The sequence below is a fragment of the Calidris pugnax genome, unplaced genomic scaffold, assembly GCF_001431845.1.
Source record: "Calidris pugnax isolate Ruff unplaced genomic scaffold, ASM143184v1 scaffold24, whole genome shotgun sequence".
Taxonomy (NCBI): Eukaryota; Metazoa; Chordata; class Aves; order Charadriiformes; family Scolopacidae; genus Calidris; species Calidris pugnax.
In genome coordinates this window covers 25,376,776-25,403,075 of record NW_015090922.1, presented here as the reverse complement: position 1 = coordinate 25,403,075, position 26,300 = coordinate 25,376,776, and the positions used below count along the sequence as shown (strand labels likewise).

The window sequence follows — 26,300 nt, the reverse complement described above, 5'->3', positions numbered from 1 at the left end:
TAACTGGATGCATTATTGATAAGTGGAAATTCAGATCAACTTTGGATTCTGTGAACTCTTTTTGGGCTGACTTCAGGAGAGATTTCCAGCGATGCTGTTTGTGGTTGTTATTGTGACGAGCAGGGAGTGCATTCACTTTCTTAGTATGATTCATCATTTTTCTGTGTTTCTTTAAACACTTCTAACAAAAATTGTCTCTGTGCTTGTGTTGCAGGAGGAATATGTGTGAATAAGCCTTGCAGACACTATCATCCTTGAGACAAATAGGTTGTGTCCAATGCATGGATCAACAACCTTTGACAAAAATAAATGCATGACATGAAACATCCTGCAATTCTTCTGCCCTTGAGCATTTCAGGTACTTTGGCTTCTCTTAAGAATATCTTGAGTCTCCGTCCTTTGAGAAAAGCTATAAATTGTTCCACTGAGAACAATATTTATGTGCTTTGAATGTTTTCTGGTCTTCAAGTCTTGTTTGTAGACTAAAAGGAGTAGAACTGGATTCTGTAGCAGTGACAGCTCACAAGGTGAATTATGACCTTCCAGAAGAAAAGCAGCAACACCATTAGAAAATGTGTAAATCTTTGCGAGTGGCATCTGCATCCTGTAATGGTGATACATACTATGAGTAGCCTGTCATCCAGAAGAGAGATTCTCTATGGTTTAGAGATCAGATGAGAGCTTACTTACCTGTGGCTTACTGAAAAACCACTAAAGCTCCCTAAGCTCTTATAGGAGGTTTCTTAGGAACTTTGACATTTGTGACATGAACAGGTAAAAATACATTTCTCTGTCTGCAGATCTATATTTAACACTCATATACATCCAGTGGATGTAAATGCCTCTGCTGAGACTTTTTCTAGTCAGAAACAAGAGCAGGAAAACCTCTTCCTATCAGAGAAGAGTCTTAGGGTTTTTCATCTTTGCTGCCTTGCATTGGGGTGGCAAGAAGATTTTTGTAGTGGTGTATGCCCTGAATTTCCTGGTTTTGTCCAAGCTGTTGGGGGGCCTCTCAAATATTTTTTTGAGAATCATCCCAATACACATTGAAAAATACAAATTTGGGCAAACAGATGAGTGTTGACCATCAAGGTTTTCCACATCCAACTTCTTTGCATTTCTACAGCATACCTGTCATGGAGGAAATACTGTGGTTTGTGCTATATAAACATTCATCCTTGGAAAGATTATTATACAAGGCTCTGCTTATCTCTGAACCTCCCTTAGGAGCTAAATTCACAGAAACCCATCAAGGAGTTCTAGATGGTTTCAAATTGCCTCAGATGTCATCTCTGTTAGAGGCTTCTTCAGGCAAGCCTGAATTATTGGCTCTATCAATTGCAAGTGAAAAGGGATTTTTCATCTTCTCAACCAATTTTGCTAACAAGTGTGGCTTGACAGCTCCATTCAGGATGCTGATAGCTTTTATTCTAGGCTTCAGAATACAGTGCCCCAGGGAACAGTCAGTGAACTACAGCAATTACAACTTTTAACTGTGCTTTCTTCAACTCTTAGTTTCAAGCAGAGGGATTATCTGACATAAGTCTTACCCTGTCATCGGGTGACTTACTTGTTTTCCAGGGTCTCAGGTCACTGCTGTTGGCACACTGGCACACACGTAGATTTCTTGGTGTCCATGAGTTAGATTATACCTGTTCAGCTTTAAAGAAATTGTGTATATGTGTCCAGTTTAGTGTAGGCTCTGGAAGCCCTACAGCTATGCTTATGGAGCGCTCTATCTAGGCTGATTTACCCTGCCTGTCAGACAGGCTCTTTGGCCTAGGTGCCATATTCAACTGCCAATACCATGCCCAGGACCCAGTTTAGCTAATTAAGATTTAGTTCTTATGTCTCCACTAAACTCCATCATGTGCAGTAGAAATTCTCTTGACTCTTGCTTAGATTTTGTGAGGCAGAACTGTATACTTGGTGTTTTTTATTAAGATGATCTTTCATTTCTTCTTGTTGCTTGAAGTAGACAGAGTGAGTCCTTCTGAGTTGAAAGTTTTCTGTCATGATGAAGTATCACATGAGTTGCTAAGTATTGTGTTTTGTTCATATTTTTCTTTTCCCTCAAGATTATTAAATAGTTTTGAACTTTTTTGTTCCTTCCTGGCAGCGAATGGACTTAGTAATGGCAATTGCATGAGAAGGAAGTTGTTCAGTTTTGTTAATAACTGCTCCTTTCTGAGGGCAGCAGGTTGCATGTAATGTTTAATTACCACTGCCCCTGCCTGGCTGGAGATTTTAATTACAGATACAGACTAGCAGGGTCAATGAGTATGAAGTGTTCGCCCACTGTGGAGTCCTACGTTCTCCTTGTAAGCACACGTTCCTAGCCACAATGCACGGGAGGTAATACATTTGATGGACCTGACTTCCTGATAACTCCTGAGAAACATTGTCACTATCCAAATCAATAGTAGGGACTTTCCTACCAGTACAACTGTTTCACAGGTGAAAAGCGTTACTTTCTCTCCTAGCCACTTCTATTATTGACATTTGTACTCGGATTTTCATACTATATTAAATCTCTAAAACCTGGCTTTTGATGTCAGCTAATAGTAAAAAATTTTCCACCATAACCCACCTCTGAATTGCTTTTCCTGTTGCTTTCACAGAAACCTGTGACATTGGGAGCTTTCCTAGAAGTCTGTTTTCAATTTTCTTCCCTTTTTGTTTTGCCATTTGACGCTCACTGAGGTAACTGAGCCTGGTCTTAAGTTTAGAAATAGTAAATCCAATCAGAAAATAAAACAGCTTTAATATATCTCAGTCTTGATAACATACGGTTGATCAGCAAGAGAGAAAAGGAGTAAAAGTTTGTGAAGGTGTGCTCCATACCTTGAAGCACACAGGGGAAGTCAGTGCAGGGCAATCCAGTACCAGGCAGAGGGCTGCACAGTAGCCCTGAATGAGCCTGCTCCAGAGTCAGAAGCTCTGAAATAACTTCAGCACAGTGCCAAGCTCAGGCTTTGTGACCCCATCAGGCCATGGAGCTGATTATCTACCTATTGACTCAATACTCTTTGGTCTCACCAGATATTTGTCTGTACAGAAGTTCCTGACATTTGTGTACAGTCACCGGGCCAGGCCACGTGGATATTCCCAAAACAGTACTCATCACTCTGTTGAGATACACCCGCAGAGACCTTTCAAGTTAGTCTTTTGCCACCCACACAGCAAAGCTGTGTGATGACCCACATTAGGTTCACTGAAGACCTTCCTTTGACTTTCCATACAGTGTTTGCAGGGAAGTAGCGCACACAATCTATTAGTAAATAACTGGGAAAATGAGCAAGGGTCAGGTGACAAGAGTACAAGGTTACAACACTTTGAAGGCTCTGCTGAAATTCATAGGATTTGTCTCATATCTCTTTGATCTTTAATTTCCGTTTTACTACGTAATCTCACAGTAGTGTTCTCAGAATGAGTGGTGTTGCTGGTGTGTGATGGTGGTCTGAAAGATAAGAATTCAGAACAAAGTGTATGATGTTCTATCAAAAGGCACACATAACTTATTTAAGGCAGCCTGAGTGTTGTACTCATTTGCCCTAAAACTTCTTTCTGTAATTCTACCAATGTGAAAAAAACATTAGAAAATATCCTTGCATGTAATTTATACCCAGAGAAATATAAAGGGATGAAGGAAACTGGCATGAATGTAATTAAGATTTTCAGTGGAGAAACGGTTCAAGCTCTTGTTAGTAGAAGGCTTGCACCAACTTACTAGATTCTCCAATCCTAAAGATAAGTGGGGAGCTCAAGCTGTGTGTTCCAAAGAGGTGGCAAGCAGCAGTGCTGAGGAAGAACTTCCTTCTGTTTTGAAGCCTTCTACTTGCATGTTTTCTGTAAAGACTTTGAAAGCTGGTAAGGCATCTGCAGGGGCTGGAAGGAGGCTACGGCTGCAGACCAGTGTGACAAACTGCTGGGCGAAGCTGTTGAGAGGTGGTGGCAGGAAGGACAGAGAAGTAGCAGCAGTAAGGAGGGGATAGGTGGAAGAAGCCAACAAGAAGAGGCTAGAAGTCTGTGCTTAAGAGGAAATAATGATAAATTTTTAGCCCATTTCTGTTACTCAATATTGAGTTTGTTGCTTTAACACTAGAAGGTGAGTAAACCTAAGACTCAGCAGTCCCAGGAAAAGTAGTTTGATATAACCCATTGACATTTACGCTGAAATGACTTTGCAGCATCCTAGGAGTTTCAAGAATGCTTTAAAATAGATGAAAACCTGGTTCTTGTTCATTGCTATACTTTTTCACCCTACCTAAGCACTTGGAAGTGAACTCAGTTTGACTCAGGATCAAGTATGTTTCTCCTTGTCTAAAGCTGGCTGCCAAATGGGACATGTGTGACCTGACACTAACTGTGTAGGTTCCTGTTTCTGTTCCTGGACACCAGCTTGGGGAAAAAGAGACTTTTCCTTTCTTCTGAGGACAGCAGCACTAAACACCAGCAAACCTTACTGTGCAATACAGGAGGAAAATATTATGCCCTTCCAAATCCTGAATCCTCATGCTTACTAAGTCCCTGACACTCCTTAAGGTGGGATTGTTGTGTGGTTTCTGTTAATAAACACTTTCTCAGTCAAAGTAAATGAAAAAATGGGCTAGTATCTGTATTGTGAGACTTATGCAAATGGTGATGCAGGATTTGCAGTTATTTTCCAGGTAAATTCTAGCTGTAAGACTGAAGGAGCTGACTAGGATAAGAGATGAAAAATTAATGGGGGAGTGAGGAGGAGTGCGATTTGTTAGCATCATCTTGAAGTCTGAGAATTAGTGAGAAACCTTGCTATCCTGCCGTTGCCATTTCTTGGTACTTACTAGCTTGAATGCTGGGAATGTCACTAATGAGAAGGCTTGCTGCTCCTCCTGCTTGGAGGATCTGTCTTTCAATTCCATTTCTGGCTAACTGGTTCTCTGAGGAACTTGAAGCTCTCATACCTTTTGGCTTGTGGTGAAAGAGCAGATGCAGATTTGCATTTCCTGTACTCCTTCTTATTGTTGTAGGGCAGAAGCCTTTCTAGTCAGCTGGTTCTCCAGACCCCAGATTTTTGGGACTATATACCTAGTCCTCTATTTCACTTTATACTATGCTAGAAAATTCAGTACCTGTATTTTCTACTTCCTTGGATGTTCAGTATTTTAATCATTAAGCTTTCCAGAACTGCCAGTCAGAAATCCTGTGAGAAGGGAGGGTTTGAAAATCAGTAGATATAATAATAAACCAACATTTTATTACTCTTTATTTTATCTGTTCATTTTGTCATCTTACGGCTGAATCCCAGAGTGCACGCGCATCAAGTTTTCAACCCTTTCCTCTAACCAACAGCCCTAAGAATGTTTTAAAAGGTGTCTCAGATTCTAACAGGGACATGTCCACAATTGTGGTAGAAGCAGAATAGCAGGTGTCTTGAGAATCTCTATGAAATTGGGAGAATTGATAATGCTATAGATTTCCCTCAACGTCTGAGTTTAATGAAACTGATACGATTCTTTGTACAAAGATTTCTTTGAGTTTATCACTGCACTGGGATTTTTTGCAGCCAAAAGCACATGCTTCTTTTTTGGTACTGCGTCACAATACCCATAGATGCATCAATACTTCCCTCTACTTTGTAAGCTAGCTAGCGGGTAGTTGTTTTCTTTTAATTTTATCTTAAAAATCTGAGATTTCCAAAGGGTACACCTCACAGCCTCCTATATATTGTAAGCAAGAGCATCCCCATGGGATGTTCTTGCTGAAATATACCCTGCGTGTCTTCTTTCTAACTAGACAAGACAGTTTAATGCCTTCTCATCACTGAGACAATACGGTTTTGAGGCTGTGACAACAGAGTGGGAGTCAAGCCTTCCAGATTATAGCAGCCCGGAGCAATTCAAATGCCATGTGCCTGCTCTGCCTGGGCTCGGAGCCCAGCAAATGGAAGATGGTTTGGTCTGTAAACTGTAGCCATGTTCAGCTGGGCTGAGCCCTTCAGTGGATGCACGGTGGTCTGCACCCAGCCTTGAGCGTAAGCCCTGACATTCTCCTGCCAGCATGGAGGTGCTGTCTAGCCCGAGGTCACTGCTGCGTCTTTGGTGTCTGAGTGTCACTACCTGTGAAAGGGAGACTTCCATCCTTCTTTCTAAAGGAGTGGAAATGTTCACTCTCCTTTTAGATGGAGGAAAACATACCTATGCATGCATGCATACATACATATATATGCAACATACACACATACATTCATTTACACACTAAGCATCTAGTGATCCAGGTTTCATTTTGCTCAAGGACTGAAAGTCATAACTCTAGTTTTGTTTTTATTTTTTACCTTTTTTGAAGCAACCATAAATCCCGCCTGATTTTGATCTCTTATTTCTCAGACCCCAAATAATCATTCATTTATCTTCAGATTTCATGCATTCTGTGATGAGAAATGGTCTGAGTTTCCAAACGGCTTCCATAAATTATTTAAAACGGGACATGTCATGTTAAAAAAAATAAAAGCAAATAAACAGAGCATTTCTACTGGTGATGGAGCCCCGAGAATAAAAGCAGAGGGGTTTGTGCTCCCTCTTCTGGCTATGGCCAGTCAATGACCGGTCAAAACATTATCCCGACACCCAGAATAGCAAAATCTTTGGCATGACTGAACGTTGAGAGGGTCCGTGTGTCAAGAAGCTTTTCATACTTCAGGAATAAAGCTATTTTTATTGCCTCAGTCCGAGGTTAGGGACAGGGAAGAGAGCAACATCTTTGCAACCTGGAGCCTGCATCCTTGGAGATATTACAAGACATCTGGATATGGTCCTGGGCAACTGGCTGTAGCTGGCTCAACCCCTGCTTGAGCAGGGGTTGGACTAGACAATCTCCAGAGGTCCCATCCCACTTCAACCTTTCTGTCAGTTGTTGATGAAAGTGGCCTTTCCCATCCTGGAATTGGTGACCTAACTCAAGTCCTCCTGGCTGGAAATCCCATCCAACAGACTGTCACTGAGTGAGGACGTTTTGTGGGCCCAGAAGTGCTGAGACACAACAGGTCAGTAGTTAGCAGTGTCCTGCAGCATCAGGTGTTCGTGCACCCGATAATGGTCAAAGTATGTCTGGTGTTGGTAATTTTTGAGGCTTTTTTTTTTTTTAATAATTATTTCCTGTGTTTTTCTCTCTGACATGCCCTGGAATTCTGCAAGTTTTCTGTTACCAAATAAGTGTGACCTACTTTAGTGTTGTACTGCATAGAGAGTGACTTCTTGCCTTTTCTCACCAGAGTTTTTGCAGTTAGAAATGAGCTGCTTATAAATTCCAACACTCCTATGTGTAGGGAGAGATGAAATCTGGGTCTATCATATATAGATCTTTGTGACCTATTGCAATCAGATTAATGTAATTTACTTAAATGTTTTTTGCGATACCCTTTTCTTGAAAGTTTCAAAATACAGCAAGTTCATCCATTCTCCAGGGACTTTTCCCTTTTCCCAGTTTGTCATGGAGTGTTCTGACTGCTATGTACTGGTGCAGCTTGAAGTGCTTCCCAGCTCTAGAAGGATCTGGCTTCTGAATTGAGGTTCCTGGGATTCCAGGAAGTTCCAGGAAGGAGGTTAATGCTAAAATGTGTGAGGAGCAGCTGCTCTGATGTCCGAGGAGATGCTTTGTTGTTAAACTAATCTTAGGGTGAATGAGCTTCCAGAGCTGGAAGGCTTTATCGGCACAAATAAAGGTTGGGGGATTGTTAGGATTTGGAATTATATCTGAACACAAGGTGGCACTGCAGGAATTAATTTTTTACAGTTTAATTCATTGTCTGAGTTAATGCTCTTTGCGGTGCTCTTAATAGGCCACAGAGAGTATTTCTGCTTTCCTGTCTATGTTTTCAGGAATTAGTACAGGCATATTTACTGTAAAATGAATAGGAATCGACCACAGCAGCATGGCTCAGCTGATCACAGACTCTGGAACTTTTGCTCTGAAAAATCTGAACAATCACAAAGCAAATACTAACCCCTTCTCCACCCTGAGAGCTCTCTCTTTCTTTGAAAAAATTGGAAAATAGAGAGACTGAGAAGCAGCCCGGGCGTTGACTTGATGGATTTGTTTTCATGTTCTTTATCATCCATGTCTTGGTCCTCTCTGTTTTGCTTTGCTCTACAGATAAATTGTGAGATCATTGGGTCAGTTGCATTATTTTCATTCTACTTTTTATAGCCTCTCACAGGGCTATCCAATATGTGATAGGACTTCTAGCAGCTATTAAAATAGATGTCAGCTCCAAGTAAAAAAGCGCCATAGTTTTAGCTATTACCAGTCTCAACAAGTTTATCTGAAGGACAGTATATATGCAAGTCTATGATAGCCAGTTAAAAATTCATAACTTGAAGACAATTTTGCTTTATTGTCAACTCAGGTATGGTGATTTCACATCTCTTTGGTTACAAATGTAGTGGAACAAGATGTTCTATTGACTTTGCAGCTGGTTTTCTGAAGAGCTGCTCATTCTTTCATTGCTGTGTCACATGGTGCTTATGAAAACACTTACTGTTTTCCTTGTTGGATAGCATATAATGTACCATGCACATGCAGGATTTAGGGTGGGTATGTCCGGTATTTTTTCTCGAGGTTTTCATGAATATGGACCTGACTGATCCTATCACCAGCCACAAACACTCAGAAGTGATGAATTGCCCTTCACGATCAAGGCATTATCTCACCAAACACAATATGCTTGAAATGTTTGTATTTCTTCTGGCGTATGGGAGAAAGCCATCTTCCCTGCTGAAGCTATTTGATGTTGTATAAATAACTAGACTATTCATAGTTAGTGTATTCATAAATAGACCATTCAGTCAGAGAAAGGGACTCTGATTTTCTAGTGTTTTGGGCACTTTTTTCAGAAACAGGGTCAAATCCCTCTTCCAATAAGCACTTCAGCGTTTGTGTAAAGTGGAGAACCTGAGAGAGGTTTTCTCTTGGACTCAGATGGATGTGGGAGGTCTGAATATGGATAGCTGCTTTGGAACCAGGGCTCGAGTGTGATACTCCATATGTCCGGTGAGCCTCCTGATTCTTAAAGAAACATGTCCTACATAATTTGTTCTGCATCTTATATAGGCATCCACAAAATTCAGGCTTATAGCAAGGCTGGAGATGGACCACTTCACAGGAGAAGTCCTGCTTTGGGGTTGTAGCTCGTGCTGGATCTTTAAACAACTATTTGCTCTCAGATGGCACTAGTCCTGAGGACGCTTTGTGCTCAGCTCAAGATCCTGTGACAGTGAAGCAGCAGTTTAGTTTTGGAGGAGGTGGTGGTACTAATTTGGCGTATAAGCTCCATCTCTGTTCTTTCTATTTTCATGATCTGGGCCTCAGTGCCCAGGAAATCATTTGTCCAGCAGATGTTGGCTCAGTGACACATGCTGGGAAGGCTTGGACAAACTCTACTTTGTAAGGAAGGATATGGGTTTGAGAGTGATCCATAACTGAATAGTTGCATGCCTTTTTCTCAAACTACATTGAAATCAGACAGCAGCAGAACTAAAAATAAATACAAAAACTGTATTCCTTATTTTTTTGGATTTTCCAAATATGTGAAAATGAAGCCTAAAGAAATTTATGAATGTTTATTAAAGTGTTTGACTAAGAAGTCCTTACTGAAATGAATCATCTTGTTCCTTATCGTATCAGGAGTTTACAGTGTCTTTGACATTATCTTGTTAAGAATGGAACAAAAATACATATTTACCAAGTTCTTTTTCTTACTAACCTAACAAATAAGGGTTGCATTCCGATTATTTGGTCTTTATGCTGTTGGCAACTGTCTAATTTTCCTATTGGTCATAGTAACCTAAATTAATGTCATGGAATTGTCAGAGTTGGAAGGGACCTCTAGAGATCATCTAGTCCAACTCCCCTGCTAAAGCAGGATTGCCTAGTGTGGTCTCATATCGTACATGCTAATTACATCAATCATTAATGTAAGACAGTTTGGAGATACTAGGTTCAGCTTACTCTTTGAACAGCTAAGAGTTTCATGTGGCATCTCTTTCAATCTGCAGCTTCTCTGCTTTGCAAGGAGACACCTGGTTATTAAGTAATAAAACTCAAAAGGTGGCATTGGTAGGCTTAATTTACAGGGTTTTTTTTTTAAATGATAGGTGAAATACCAGCAATTAGAACTTCTCAAAAACTGAGAGTGCCTGGAGAACAACAGAAAAGATTGTCTACAAAGGCGTGGTGAATTATCATCTTTTCTGGTTTGGGCTAGCAGATACGTTAGGGGGTAGGCAACAAGAGAAGTTTATTGTTGTGGCTTAATGAATTAGTGTCAATCAACAGAGCTGCAATAGCTACACACAAGTTAATGTACACAATGGCACATTAAAGCAGTTTCACTGGGGGCTAAGCTAATGCATTTTGTCTTCCAAGTGGAACAGGTGCACATAAGGCCAGGTGCAGTGACTGGGCTGGTGGGGAGGTACAGCACCCCCCCCGGGCACAACTGGGTGACTCTTTAGTCTCAAATAACCCTCACACTTAGGTGATGCCCCAGCCTTGTACCTGTAATTGCACTGGAGTGATTCTTACCTGGAGGATTCCTAGTTATCAGCAACAGAAAAATGCAATAATGAAAATTAAAAGTGTATGAAGTTTGCTTATGATAATTCACAACAATAGCATGAGTAGCATGAATGCTTTTCATAGGGACAAAGGATTTTAAAAATAAATATTTGCAGTTGCCTCTTGAAAGCCTTGCAAATGCTCTTATTGAGTAGCTGAGGGAGAAGGATTTTATTTGTTCATTGCGTAGAACATACTTTGGATCAGTCTGATTTTTATGTATTTTGAATAAAGTCCACTGATCCCTCTGTTGATTTACACAAGAAGGTGCTATCAGCTCTTGTCTGAAATGCTCAATGACATAAAGGTCTGTCTGTGTGAAGGGAAGATGATCAAATATAAGCCCAAATCTAATTCCTGTATGATAGATTTCCTCTGCTTTGTTCATGGCAAATTAAAAAGACATTTGAAAGCAGGAAGGTTTGAACTGATTTGGAAGGAGTAGGTCTCCAGCCTATAAATAGTAATTTCAATTGAGCTGTGCTAGTTATCTGCTCATGCTACTGCAAAAGATGAAAACTGAGGTGTAAGTTAGACGAAGCTCCATGTTTCAAGAAATAAGCCTTTCATTTTTTTGATGAGAGGAGACAAAACTTCTCTTGTAGTCAGGAGACTCTGCAGATGTCCTTAGAGACCCTGGCGAGGCTTCCCTCTGAAGCCTGTTGCACTGTTGCTATACAGCACCGGGGCTCCTTCCTGGGGGCAGGAGCCAGCCTGAAGGACAGCCACTATAGAGTCCTCCCAACCAAAGGACTTGGAGTTGGACCTGGGACCTGACTTCTCCCAAGTTGCACCCTAACCCTGAACATATGCTTCTATACTGTGCTTAAATATAGCGCTTGATGGGTCTAGGTATCAATATTTAAATTGAAGCATAGCAGCTCCACCCTGTGTTTCAAGGATACTCTTTCCCACCCTCTCTCTTTTGGGTATTTCTGTATTCTGGCACAGAGATGCCTCCGCCCCTCTGCCCCAGGTTTCTGTATCCTAGAAGAATGGAGGAAGGTTTGCATCCTGTAACACTCTTCCCATAGGCAGGGCAAGAAAGTTGAGATTTCAAAATAAATCATTAAAATTAAACCTTTCTTAAAACAAATGAAGTTTTTCCCAGAAAGGTTGTGAAATTTATGTCAAGATAATAGGGTCACTGTTCACTCCAGATTTTTTCCCTTAGAAAGGGAGCTACTTCTTGTGACACAACTTGTTGTGACAACAGAAGTCAAGACACCTATCTTGAAATGATGTAAATATGTGATATAAGAAGCCCCATTGTCTGCATGGCGCTCTTAGCCATATGGTTTAGTTTTAGGTAGTCCCGTGAGGAGCAGGGAGCATGTGACTCTGATCTCACTCATCCGATCAGTTGGTCTCACAGGAGTCTTAGCTCCCACAGCCCTCACTACTTTGCTGTGTGTTGTGCTGTTTCCCACCAGGAACGCAGCTGGGAATCTCACCAGTGCGCAGGGAACAGTTCTGGGGCCCAAAGTGGGTGGTGTGCATTGAGCCTTCCCAACTCAACCACGAACCCTGGGGCCCTGGCTTTGGACCTCAGAAAAAAAAGTGTGTGTTCTTATGGAGCCAGAATATCATTTATTCTCTGTTGCGCTGGAAATAAGAATGAAATGAAGGTTCAAAATACTTGTTTTGGGTGTTGTTGTGGGTTTTTTTAAAATCGTACAAATAGTAATACGTGTAACAATTTTTAAACAGTATTTTTCCAAGCAGCTTCCTGAAGTCATGGCACATTCATGATTTAAGTTTGAAGTGGAAAGCCTTTAAATGGAATTTAAAATAAAAACAAATGAGATTCCTCCTTTAAATAGTTAAATTATTGCAAATTTTGCTCAAGAGGTTTTATTTCAGTTATGGTAAAAACCCAGTCATTTCTCAGTAATAGCATTGCAGTTGTGATTTCTAATTAGCACTGTGCCTGTGGTCAGTAGTATACAGTGATGCTGTTTCACTCTTCTAACACGAGACAGAAGGTCTTAATACTTTGTACTTCTTACTAAAGACAAGACTGTGGGTTGTTTTTCATATTGAGAGAATTGTTTTCACTGGAATGACACAAAGGATCACAACCTGCTAATGTATTCCCATCATTTGTTGAACTTCTTATTAGTGAAGTCTCTGGGCATTTACAGTCTTACGGTAAAGGAAAGGGACTGAGCAATCAAGATATTTCTAAAAAGTCTCATAGGAGATTATCTTCCAGGAAGCTAATAGTGCCACTTTGCAAGCAATTCGACATAAGCAGACATTGACAGAACTCGCAATCCTGAAAAACTGATTCATGTTAGTAGGAGCTCTTTCAATTATCGTGACCAATGCTGGTGACTTCCATCAGTGTTTGTGTAACTTTTGCCCCATGCAAACCAAAGAGAGAGCAGATGTGAATTTACGGAGGGAACAGGCTAAAGGCTCAACACTTTTCACCTCATCAGCATCAGCTGGACACCATGCATGCATTGGAGATACACAGACCTTTTTTTTCCAAGTGTCCTGACCTGTAGATTCAAAACACATCATCCATCTTAGTCCAGTTGTCAAATGTCCCACAATGGCTAACCCAGTTAAAACTGCCCACAAATGCACTCAGACAACTTGAGAAGAGAGAAGGTGCAAAGTCAGCACTTCTAAGCCAGCCAGCTCTCCCATCCACCTTCAAGTCAATCTCAGTTTAGGCAAATGAAGGACATGGTTCTGGGGGTCTGAGCTTGTGCTTTCGGGTAAATTACTGTCAGAGACTTTGAAATCTTTGGATTAATAAAATCTACATGTATTTTTTGGCAGCACCAGTTTCAAAACGTGGGACTAGCTCCAAAGCAATACAGGTTTTTTTTGGAAGGGACCTCAGGTCTCATCTTGTCTAACCTTTCTCAGCAAAAGGTTGGACCAGATGGTCTTTGAGGTCCCTTCCAACCTGGTATTCCATGATTCTATGATGATTTGCAGCCAGTATCTCTCCCTGTATTGAAACAAAATGTTTCAAACCTTGTCGGCTACAGCTGGCGTCTTAGAGCTGTATTCAGTCATCTGAACTCATTACAGACTTTTTCATCAAAAATTCAGGATAAGAGTAACAATTCCAGCCAAGAACTTGTTACAGCCAGAACTGCTGAAGAGGAGACCACTTATTTAGGAGTGACAGTACAGAGCAAGGACTCTACCTTGCTTTATTATCTGCGAGGCTTGGTATCCAGGTCTCATGTTGCCTGTCAGCACAGCGAAGCACAGCATCTGCGGTGCAAAATGGGGTCAGTTCTCGACTGAAATTAGCAAATGCTTATTGGCCTTTAAGAGGGGAGCAGAGCAGAATGAATAAGTCAGAGCTGTGGTTTTATCCCTGGGAGAGCAGACTAAGATAATTCATCCGGAGGAATCTCACGCCATAAGTGGGAACTATTTAGCAAAGCAAGGAGTATTCAGACCTAACTCCTAGAGCAATAACCATTAGCCCTTTTTTGCTGAGATGTCTACTGTACTGTACATCTTGAATCCACAATCAATTTGGGGAGGCTTTGAATCATAGAAAGTAATTGGAATTGCAGTGTTTGGGTAGTCTGTAGGACTTTACAGCAAATTTATGTCATCCATAAAAATGAATAGTATAAAAACTGCTCGCATCTGAAGAGCTATAATAATGTTACAGCTTATTTGATTTTGAACTAGTCAGACATCATCAGGTTCAGTGAGGAGAATCATCTCTTCCTATTTCTTTCCCATTCCCTCACCGCTCAGGGAAGTGAGGGTAGATTTCTTCTAAAACAGGAGAATAATGCTCCCATTCAGTGCCCTGTGCTCCTTAGGACACTGCAGCCTTCTTCCTTTCCCCTCTGAAGTCTTATAAAGTTAGTTTTCTGCTCTACTAATAATTATTTGGTAGTAAGTAGCCTTTGACTTTGCTGCTTTGACAGTGTCAGCGTTTATCAATGCCTGTTCAACTTCTTTCCCAAGAGCTGGAATAACATAGAAGATACAGGTGCTGATAGAGTTATGAAGGCAACTTCAGTAGCAACTGTCACATCGTGCATATCATAGGAGCAACAACAGAAACAACATTTTAAGAAAATGGATTTTTCCTTTTTCTGTTTACAAAAGGAAAATTCTTGCCTATTAGTAAAGTGGCAACTGAAATATGTATATCAGATAGGTATCTATTGTGTCTGGCTAGTAAAACCTACAAACTGCCAGATCTTATCACAGGAAGATCACTCACAGATGGGTACAGCGAATGAGCAAGGATGAACCAGAGCCAGGCAAAATTATATTAGAAACATCTGGTTTTGTTTAGTAACTACAGTAAAGAGCTCTTCATGAAGGTCTGACAGCTATTTGCTCATGCAGGCAATGTCTCCTTTTTCTAGTCACCCAAAGAAGTCCCTGTGGATACAGTTAGAAGCTTTATCTTTTTCTTCACATTGATGTAGTAGCTTGCATGGAAGAATCTTTCATTATTAATGAGTTAGATGTTGCAGACTTAGAGCATTTCAGCATACCTGTGTTATAAGATTGTATCGTAACCATCCAAATCTTTTTTGCTTCCAAGACATCCTACTTTATTTTCACTTTTCACAAGTACGAATGTTTTTTCACCATTCACGCAAGTATAAGCACACAAATTGTTGTGTTTGTATACTAGTTGTCTAGGCCTAATTGAATTGTAATGAATGAGGAGCGTGTACAGGGATCTGATTATTCCATCTCAGTTGGCAGGAAGTAGTTCTCAAAATGTGCTTATCGGATAAGTCCATTCAGCTTTTCCAAAGAGAGCAATACTACGATGTCTTTACTGTTATTGACATGGAGCTGAGGATTTGTTTTGAGGAATTGACCCATAATAAGCAACTGAGAGGGTAAAATAGTAAAGAAAAGAGAAAGGAAAAAATACTAGAGCGGCATCTCTGCAGCTTCAGCAGCTAGAGTCCATGCTTTTTGATTCGTCATTTTAAAGAGCAGGATCCTGTTGGTGCTTGTTCTAGTATGTTTGCTTTAATCTTCAAAATAGTGAGGCAGAGTGAAAGAATGTGAATTAGCAGCTCTTAAGATGCCTCTTAACGAGGTTTACAGGACATATTTGAATTTCCATACCCTAGAATTCTTTCTTTGAGTTTCTCGGATTTGTTTCTTTTCTTTCAGGATCTTCTTTAGAAGCTATTTTGTTAATTAGCTAAGTCATTGACCTTTTTAGCACTGTACTGCTCTTGTTCTTATGAGTCATTACCCTTTCTGAATCACTTAATTTTCACTATTTAAATATTTTTGTTAATATTGATTCCTTCCCCACATCACATCAAATTTAGAGGGCTTGCCTTAGGTCAAACTGTTCTTATTATTCCTTTACTTCTGGCTCCAGTGGAGCTGTCTTTCACAGCTCTTAAAGAGCTCATTCTGGAGGGATCAGAATCTCCAAGGAATAAACCACCTGGATGTATTCACAAAGCAGACTCAGTTGGGTAGCCGCCGTGGTAGCCAGTTTTACTCCTGAGTGTGGGCATCTCGTGCACCCGCTCTGTTCTGCCCTCAGCCAGGGGTGTTTGTGTGTTCGCGTGTGCAAAGGCAGGTTTTACACCCTGTTGCGTACCAAGCGATGAGTTCGTGTTGTTGACAGCCTAAGCACGGTGGACTGCTCAGGGCTTTGCTGGTGGGGCTTCAGCTGTGTCAGGGCACTAGGAGATACAGAAGTGAGGGACCTCTGAAGCATCTCAAAGACTAAGGCAGCACCTGTGCTCTTGTTCTGCAGTCTCCACTGCAGGTGTGTGAAGGGCCACCAGACATGTGTGAAGCGTTAGACAGACGATGAAGCTTCCAGAGCAAGTGCTGTCCTTGAAAAGCACAGTTGGGAGAGGGGAACTTCACTCCAACCACAGGATGACTAATGTAAAAATAAAATTACATATAAATGTAGAATCACTCTTTGGAATTTAGATTTTGATTACTTACTTCCATGAAACTAATTGCTTTCTAGAAAGCTCTTCCCATGCAGTTTAAGTTTTAAAAGTTTACCAACAATAGGAGATTATTTCAGTGATACAATTTGTGCCATATTTAAATATTTCATCTGTTTTTGTGAGAGAGGACTAGCAAACACTTTATGTGTTTGAATATTGTACCTTGCAAAAGTCACTTTCAAAATTAATAAGTCTAATAATATGTGTTTCGGAAAGGGCATCAGGAATTAATTTACTTCCCAGAATATGCATTAATTTCTGGTGAGTAATGTTTCAAACTCAGAGTGATTAGTCGTATTTTTACGTCTTCCATAATTTTTCATGATTAAACTCACCGCCCAGTGCCAAGCATATTCCGATGTATTCATAGCATAGCAGCTTTTGCTTGACAAAACTATCTGCAAAGAATTGTGCACCTCTGATTGACTCTAATCAATTGTTATTAATGAGACTTTCAAATACTTCTTTCTCTTGCTTTGGAAGATATTTCAGCACTCCATAGCTTCATTTAATTTGAAATGTTAAGGATTTTTTAACGATATAAGATACAGATATCAATACTACCATTTAATCGTCTATTTTAAAGATGCATAGCCCTTCTTTCTGTGACCCCATGAGCATAAATTCAGCATAAGTGTTCAGTGTAACATCTAAGAGAAATGGGAACGTGTGGCAAGTGCAACCTCTTGTGATTTGTGGGGCGTGTTAGAACAATGCCGTGAGGAGCCTCTGCAGAACAAGGGCTACCTGGGGTAGAGGAGCATCTTAATAGCAGCTACTCAACTGGAAACCTCAGACACAATAACTTCTTGATGCAAAACCAAAACGTTTTGTGCAGCATGCAGAATATATGTACTTTTGTATTGAATGATAATATTGTTTTTACTAATTGTGAAGTGTTTCCTTTGGTTTTGCTATTTTAGCTTTTAATTTTAGTGTATCTTTTACTGCAGTCATGGTATTTTATGCTCAAGTTATCCAAAATTTGTATCATATAATTGCTTTCCAATTTCAGCTTAAAATTCTTATTTTGCAATTGTTCATTCTCTTTCTCTGAGCTTCAGAGTGTCTGCTCCTTCATTCATTTGGGCATTCATATTTCTTTACCTCCTTTTACTGTCTGTTGTTCCAGGATGAAGTTGCCTCCTTACTTTGCTTGTGATGATCCAAATAGAGCTCTGAATTCCAGGCCTGGAAACTTTTTGTATCAAGCTGTTTTTCACACTGACAGCAATGCACTGTAATTTTCCTTACCTACTTAAATTTTTAATATATAATAAATCATATAGGAAGGCTAAGTAGTTCAGGATTTTAATGGCCATATTTGAAGGCAGAAAGACAACTGGGAAAGAGATCTCGCTTTAAGACTATCCTACTTTTATGAAATGTTAATCACGTGGGATGATCCAATCTGCCTACCCAGCTTGCATCTAGGTATTGCAGCTCTGCATCTGACTGTCTAGCTTGGATCTGAATTTTAGATGTCTAGTGAAGAAGGCCTCCTAAAGCAAACACCTGCATTCCCTGTCAAATGAATGAAAACCTCTGAAGTCCTCCAGAGGGGAATCCTGTCGTTTTGAATTCAAGCATCTCAGTAGGTATTTATCCCTCAGCTCAGTGGCTGAATTGAAAAGGTAAATTTTACTTTAGTAATTCAATGGGTAATCTCTCACTGGGTGCAAAAATGAAATGAGCAAATAAAGATCTGCTTATGCAGCAGTCATGCCACAGGCATGTGTAAAAGAGAAAGTAGGACGTGATCTGTCCATAATGCCACCTAGAAACATTACCAAGGGTGTTTTATCCTATGCCATTATTGGCATAGAAGGTTCAAAAATGGTTGAGAAAACTTGTTTTACCTAGAAACCAGATAAACCATGAGAATTTCTTCTTAGAAAACCCATCTACCTCACTTTAAAGGGTAGATATATTCTTAAAAGTATTATTTATAACAAATGAATTACTATTTTTATGCTAGTTTAGCAGCAATACCTATGCACGTGAACTTCACCTTAAAGATGAGGAAGTTTTTTATAGTGGTCCAAAGAGAACACTGTCAGCAATCAAGACTCAATTTGTACAATAGTTTCTGATTGACAGAAAAAAAGATGTAAGGGTCTTGTTGGTGTTATTAGCGTGTTAGTGTGGTGAGTAGGACCTGAGAGGGGATTGTCCCCCTGTACTCGGCACTAATGAGGCGCCACCTTGAGTACTGTGTCCAGTTTTGGGCCCCTTACCACAAAAAAAACATTGAGGTGTTGGAGTGGGTCCAGAGAAGGGCAATGAAGCTGGTGAGGGGTCTCGAGAACAAGTCTTATGAAGAGAAGCTGAGGGAGCTGGGGTTGTTCAGTCTAGAGAAAAGGAGGCTGAGGGGAGACCTTACTGCTCTCTACAACTACCTGAAAGGAGGTTGTAGAGAGGGGACGGTCGATCTCTTCTCCCAAGTCACGGGGGACAGGACAAGAGGAAATGGCCTCAAGTTGCACCAGGGGAAGTTCAGGTTGGATATTAGGAAAAATTTCTTCACTGAAAGGGTTATCAAGCTGCTCAGGGAAGTGGTGGAGGCACCATCCCTGGAGATATTAAAAAGACGAGTTGACATGGTGCTCAGGAATATGGTTTAGTGTTGGTTGGTTTGGTTGGTTGGTAGTTGGGGGGTTTTTTTGGGTTTTTTGGTCAGAATTAAGTTGATGGTTGGACTAGACGATCTTAAAGGTCCCTTCCAACTTAGGTGACTCTGTGATTCTGTTATAATCTTGGTAATTTAAAAATAAGTTTGAAGCCATATTTTCCAGTTAGAGATATGAGAGTACATCCTCAACAAGTGACAAACGAAAAATAAACTTTTAAAATACAAATGTGAATCTTAATAGAATTTTGCATTTCGGGAGTATGAGCCAAACCCGTCTTTCCAAATGTGATGGATATCATGGCTCTCTAAGCCAATTATTTTGAATAGATTTCATCTTGACATGGGTTGACTTTATCAACTTCATGGATCTGAAAAAGCTTGAGTCCAAAGAACAAAGTTGAGTTTTAAAATTAATAATATACCCATAATCAGATTGCTATGTTCCTCTTACTTTGAACAGGGTTTGATATGTGAGTTTTCTAACGTAATCCTTCATTCTAAAAAAGGTTGCCATCATAATGAAATCCATCAACAAAACAAAAGATGAAAAACTGTGCCATGACCAGTGCCGCACAGGCAGAGCCCAGTGTGAAGGGCAGCCAAGCCACCCTTGGCCATGGGGTGACTTGCTCGGCACCATAAACTGTCTGGACTACTTTGGTAGTAGCTTGGGAAGAGGGTAAGAATTGCTTTCTTTGGCACTGTGGAACTTGTTTCTGTCTTTCTCTTCATGCCTTCAGTTTGAAATGAGAAAGTACTTGAGCAGAGGTTGATACGGGTCAGAAATGCATTGCCGTCTAGAGTCTGTCCAGCAGCCCTCCAGTTCAGAGATGAGTGAGCAGAAACATCCCCTTCCAGCCCAGTTTATTCCTTTCCCTGTTTGCCTCTTCCCCAGCCTGGCAGGGGCATCCATGTGGGTGAGCAGTGTCGAGGCTGACAAATGCATGGGCGTACAGACCACAGTCTTGTAGAGAATACTGCAAGGAATTTATACTGCTTTTACTATTCCTGCTTTGTTGAAGAGCAGAGAATATCATCCATGTTGCAATTTCATGTTGGTTTCAGATAAAAAGTAATTAACTTTTAATTCACTTACAATGCGAAATCCAGCATTTCTTTTACTTCAGCAATTCTGTATTTCTTTTGTTTTAAGTTTTCTGTGTTCATGAGTTAAGTATGATTTTGCATTAAGCATTTTAAGTCTATGGAAATGCGCATCAGTTCTATAGCAACTCAACTAAGATGATAAGTATGAAGCGTAAAAGTAAAACTATTGATTTGAAATGTTTATTGGGAAAGAAGCTGAGAAGCTATGTGGATATTTATAAATTATGGATGTTTTGCATAGCTAAATGTTGCTAGTAAGCCTAATGTTTACTCTTTTACATTTCATTTCAGTTTTTATATCTTTTGTAACACATCCTAGGATTTAAATAATGCAATCATTTCTAAACAGGATAGTCATTGGTATACTGTGTTCTAAGAGAAATGCCAATTCAAGTGCAGAAAGGAGCAACTGCTAAAGAGGATTGCAAAAGTCAATATTTAGACTATTACCAGTGTCTAATAAAGCTGATTCCAGAATACATTTAGCAGGTATATCGAGTGTATTGAAGCAATGGGCTACTTGTCTACAAAACACTTAAAGAGGAATATTGCTGGCACATACTATTAGAACAACTCGCCCTACGACAGTGCCTCCTGCTTGAGGAGTGTGTGTGCTTACAAGAAAATAATCAAATTGTGTTGATATTTCTTTTTTTAATAGAATTACACATAATTCTATTAATTTGATAAGCATCTGTCTATCCCTTGTATCTATGTACCCTTGAAAACCTTGCCCTTTGGTTATTATTACTTTAAAAGAATCTTTGGCTCCTAAACACATTTGACAATGTGTTTCTTTGTAACTTTTGGAATCATTTTTGTAGAAATATTTTGAAAAGCTTTTGTGTGCCTGATCCATCTAACATATGGAACTAACTGCTGAAAGCTGGATTTTAGACCAGGCACTTAAAGATAGTAAAGGTGCAGGGAGGCACCTGTTGTTATGGATAGTTTTGGGGTTCTAAGCCTCTTTGATTTCCATTAATTTCAGGGGAAATTGGGCATATTAACAGCTCCTAAAGTTCCTTATCTATACATACCAGCACCTTCAGGTTTCTGACTTTTAAATGTCTGGCTCTTAAAGTACTTTGTGTTTAGTTAACTAACCTTTGTAATTTGTTCCTTGAACTTAGTCATTCTAAATTCTTTTCGGCAAGATCAGCATTAGGGTTGCAGTTACTTGATCTTACAGAATTTCCCAATGGGAAGGTGAAAAACTAAGACACCAATACTAAGATTTTTGTCTGCTTGTCCTTCTTGGTCCCTTTGACTTCTGTTCACCGAGGATGCTGTGCCCGGAATAAGCAGCTCTCGGGGGTGAAGGTGTTGCAGGAGCTCACGTTCGTGCTGCAGTGTCAGCTTCTCCTGTCCTTGGGAGGCAATCTGCACCTGCTCGGGGGGTGATGGGGTTCACAGGTGAGAATCCTTGAAGTGAGAGGAAAAGATGACAGCATAAGTGGTGGAGAAGTTAAGAAAAAAGGGTGAAATAAATTTTTGTTCTGAAGACCGTTTGTATTCTATACAGAGCGCTTACTGGCATGCTTGAGCCCAGAACCTACCATGCGGAGCCAGTTTTAATAGCCATCCGTCTCTCTCCACTGCAGCTGCAGAGAAACCCTGGTTATACTGTGGCACGTTCATATGCTGAAAAGTAAACCACATTTTTATGTTTTCTACTGTAAAACTGAATTTCATTCAGTGACTTACTTCTTTTGAATTTCCCCCAAGATCTGTTCCTGCTATCAGTTTGGAAGCCAAGTCTAATAATGGCTTGATTAGACCCTCCCATCTATAATCTGCTTTCTTTCATTCCTCTGCTGGGGTTTGGTCATTTCCTGTTACAAACTTAACAGCAAGCCCCTTTCAGCAGTTCAGTAGATGACAACCCAAGTCATGCCTGGTCTCCCCCAGCTCAAAACAGAAAAAGAAATGGACGCGAAGAGATTTGAATTACTCCTTTCACACAGTTCTTTGCATCAGAAAAAAAGAACTTGGAGTAAGAGGCAATTTTAAATAATAGATTTCAAGGTTCAAAATAGTCTTCTCATGACAGCTAAGAAATGCTGCTGCAGCTCGGTCTTGAGTGTGTCTATATAATTGGAGTGAATGAAAAATCAGTAAGGGGAGGGAGAATCATTCCTTCAGCAGACTGCATTGAAGGGAGGACCCATAAAAAAAATCTCCAGGAAACTTTAGCTGTCACCTTTTAAGATGAAAATCAAAAATAGTTAAGTGAATAGGATTCTGTCAACTCAGAAGTTGCAATAAATAGTACTACTAACCTAAACTATTTCTGGCAATAAAATGATCTTGAAGTAACACGTTTTAAGTCTCATGGATAATGCTGAAAGTCACTGTATACCCTTAAAGATCCCTGAGGATACGGTGCACCTCAGCTGTTAATCATTGATTGGATTTTTGTCTAAAAGAGACCTGATACAGCATCAGACTTAGAAAAGTCAAAGACAGTGCATATGTCACCACCAGCAGATCACAGTTGTAATGCTGAGTTTGAAGTATCTGATTATGGATTGCTGTCAGGAACTTCAGAAAGACATGTAACCAGTAAGTTCAGGTTGTGCAACTTCTCAGCACATTTGCTGAGGGAAAGGCTCTCTGTTGTGGTTTAACCACAGGCCTGGGAGCCAGGAGGTCTGGATCTATTCATGGGCATGTGCTGTGACCTTGAACAAGTCAGGTTAACCTCTCTGGGCTTCTGCACAGCTGGTATTATATCTATGCTTAGATAAAACCATTGCAAAGTGTTACTGTTGTAGTCACTACACTTCTCTGTTGAGGCCATCTTTGCTTTCAAGGCAATGGGAATACTAGGAGGATGAGCAGGAGAAAGTTTGGATTTTTTTCTGTGTGGAGACAATCTTATGTATGTCTTCCTGTGTAATGTATGTCTTTCCTCCAAAGAGTTTCCTCCCCAAGAGTATTGCGCTGGGTGGACATTCCTCACAGACTGGCTGCTCTGAGGAAGATGTTGCATGCTCTCACATCCTCTTGTAGGTCCTCACACAGATGACCAGGCATGACTAGGCTCTTAAGACACCTTACTGCAGAGCCCCAGGTCTCAGCAACCTGCATGACCTCAGCCAGCTTCAGTGGGGCCTTGGCTGTTCTCCCCATGCAGAAGAACAGATGAGAATAAGCTGGGTCTGCCAGCTTGGTCTGAAACAACTGTGTTTCTGTTAGTTTTCACTTGGTCTAATGAAAGTACAACCTTGATGTGGCAATCACAGAGGTTCAACACATGTGATAGCTGAGCTGGGCATGTCTAGTACATACTACTGTGAACCCCATGTGTGCTTTTCAACAGCAAATCAACTTCACAGATTCACAGAATGATAGGGGATTGAAAGGACCTCTGGAGATCATCTAGTCCAACACCCCTACCAGAGCAGGTCCACCTAGAGCAGGTTGCACAGGAATGTGTCCAGGCGGGTTTTTGAATGTCTCCAGAGGTGGAGACTCCACCACCTCTCTGGGCAGCCTGTTCCCGTGCTCTGCCACCCTCAAAGTAAAGAAGTTCCTCATGTTTAGATAGAACTTCTAATGTTCAAATTTGTGCCTGTTACCTCTTGTCCTGTCACTGGGCACCACTGAAAAAAGACTGGCCCCTTCCTCTTGACGCTCACCCTTTAAGTATTTATAGGTGTAAAACTTGTGAACTTGCCTGCTGAAAGAGAAGTGCTGAGATGAAGCAGTAGTAAGATATTCTCCGTCTTGTTTGTGGACACTAGAGGGCAATATCGTAATATAGTCCCCTAAATCTCGACAGTAGCGCATACAGCTCAAAGGTTGTAATGGGGATTGAGATTTTTAGGAGTTTACCTGAATTGTTAGCAATCCATCCATTGCTAATCATACAAATCTCTGGTGCTGGCTGCAAAGGACACTCACTCTTGGTTCTAGGTTATAAAACACACGACTAAGTAACGTTATTGTGTCTGGACAAGGCAAAAAGAAGGGGTCACAGATTTGTTTGCTCTTTTCATGTTGTGGCTGGTTCTGGCCCCATCCCCTTCAGCGCTGTGATTCCAGATCAGATGGTGGAGGGTAATTTGTACAGAGGTGACTGCACCTTTCCCTTCTGGCTACAGAAGGCTCTGCCTTCTGGAAAGTGATATTTTGCTTTGTCTCTAACCATGCACTGGATCGTAATAGCTATGTAGAAAGCCAGAAAAAACCACGCCAACCCACCCAAGTCAGAAAAACTGGATCACTGAAGTCACTGGAAGATGACAGTGTTCTTTGTGCAGTTCTTGGGGGTGGCTTTTGTGCAGGAGGTGGTTTTGATTTTCTGCTACCCCATGACGACGGGAAAATAATAGTTGGAACATGAGAATTAAGAGCTGTTTTCTTTACTGTCTGAGACAGGGAGCTGTGAAATTCTGTCAATATCAATATCACAAGGGATAGAGCAATGTTTTTATTATGCTGTTCTGCTACAGTTTTTCTTTTCTGCAGCAGCTCCTACAGATAGAACAGCAGCAGGAGGCAGAAAAATAAAAGGAATTAACCTGAATTTTTACCGCAGGGTTTTCATCACAGAACAAGAGTGGGAGGCAAAAATAATAGGAACACACTGCCATCAGGTAGAAAATTAATAATGTCAAAAACTGCATAAGATCTCAAACATTTGATGTCACGTGCTGTGTAATAGAGTTTAGCTTTCCCTGGTGCTCATAATTTTCAAAGAGCTGTTGAGAAGAGGCCCTAATGCCTGATATCATGGTGAACTCTGTTTTTTCAGCCTGAAGCAAATTCTGGAACTGCTGTACGAATTGCTAATTTTGAGTGCATTCGGTTCGTGGTTACATGAAACATCTAGAATATTGACCTACAGAAAACATTTTGCCTCAAAAGGCTTTTGTCTGCTTGTCTTGACACCAGCCTCAATATATTTGTCCCCACCTTTGCAGACTGATTTTAGCTGGAGTCCTCAGTTGTTTGTGTTATCCAGAAACTAAATCCTGCCCCCCAGCAGTCAAATCTGCCACTGCCTCTGCTTTAGGAGCTTTACATCTTTGGTGGGTCACAATTCTGTGACCAGTGGGTTGAATGGACTTCTTTCACTTGGAATTTAAAACTAGATCTTGAGGCGGTTTTGAGCAACCTGTTTGAGTGGGGGGGTGTCCCTGTCCATGGCAGGGGGGTTGGAACTCGAGGATCTTTGAAGTCCCTTCCAACTCTAACCCTTCTGTGGTTCTGTGGTTCCCTGCCACTGTTACCCAGGCTAGCCCAGCTGGCCTCTCCATGGCCCGGCTGAGCCTGCCCTTGCTCCGAGGCACCGGCAAGCCCTCAGCACCCTGCCAGGAGAGACAAACAGCTTTCTGCTCTGCCTGTGCAATGCTGTGATTTGTAACTTCTGAGTCCATGCGTTTTAAAGATCTGTGAGCTCACACTGTCCCCCTGGGTAGCTGGTTTTTTCCTTATGCATTTCACCGTAGCCAGGCAGCGTTGCTGTAGTTTGCTTTGTCTTTTCTCACAACGTGGGCCAAGTGGTGATAAGCTCCTTTGCACTTGTTTTGCCATCAAAGTCTGCTAGATATTTACCCACCCCTCAAATTATAGTTTAAGTATTTTGTTTCATCCTTAGGTTGTTAATAAGTTTCAAGCTGAAGCCTTTTCTCTGATGGCATTGCAAATGTTATTTCAATTACACAGTAAGGCATTTGTGGCACTTCCAGTGGGATGAGATTTTTTTTCCCCTCTAGCAAACAAAGAAAAAAATTATGTACAATAAAGACACTTAATGAATGTTGGCATATGTGACTTCATAATGTTGTATCTGCATGACTGCCAGTGAAAGCTGAGGTGAGGTTTCTTCCTACCTTTGACTCTCCCACTATTTGTTGGAGGGGAGCAGACAGCCAAGCTCTCAGAAACATTAAACTGATCACCCTTTTGTACTGCACAGAAGCAAAGGAATGAGGCCTTCAGCTGGTGTGTGCGCTTGTTGCCCTTTCTTTAGCTACTTGAACACATGCAGAAAAAAGCCACAG

General features: G+C 40.8%; 1 protein-coding gene across 1 annotated transcript in view; it reads left to right on the top strand.

Moving 5' to 3' along the window:
* Nucleotides 1-280: 280 nt before the first annotated feature.
* The window catches only part of SLC35F3 (solute carrier family 35 member F3), a 112,659-nt gene continuing 86,639 nt past the window's right edge, over nt 281-26,300 (top strand). The window contains exon 1 of the mRNA XM_014950844.1: nt 281-358. Within this exon, the coding sequence (XP_014806330.1) occupies nt 310-358 (49 nt within the window). The 5' untranslated portion in view covers nt 281-309. The remainder of the gene's footprint in view (nt 359-26,300) is intronic.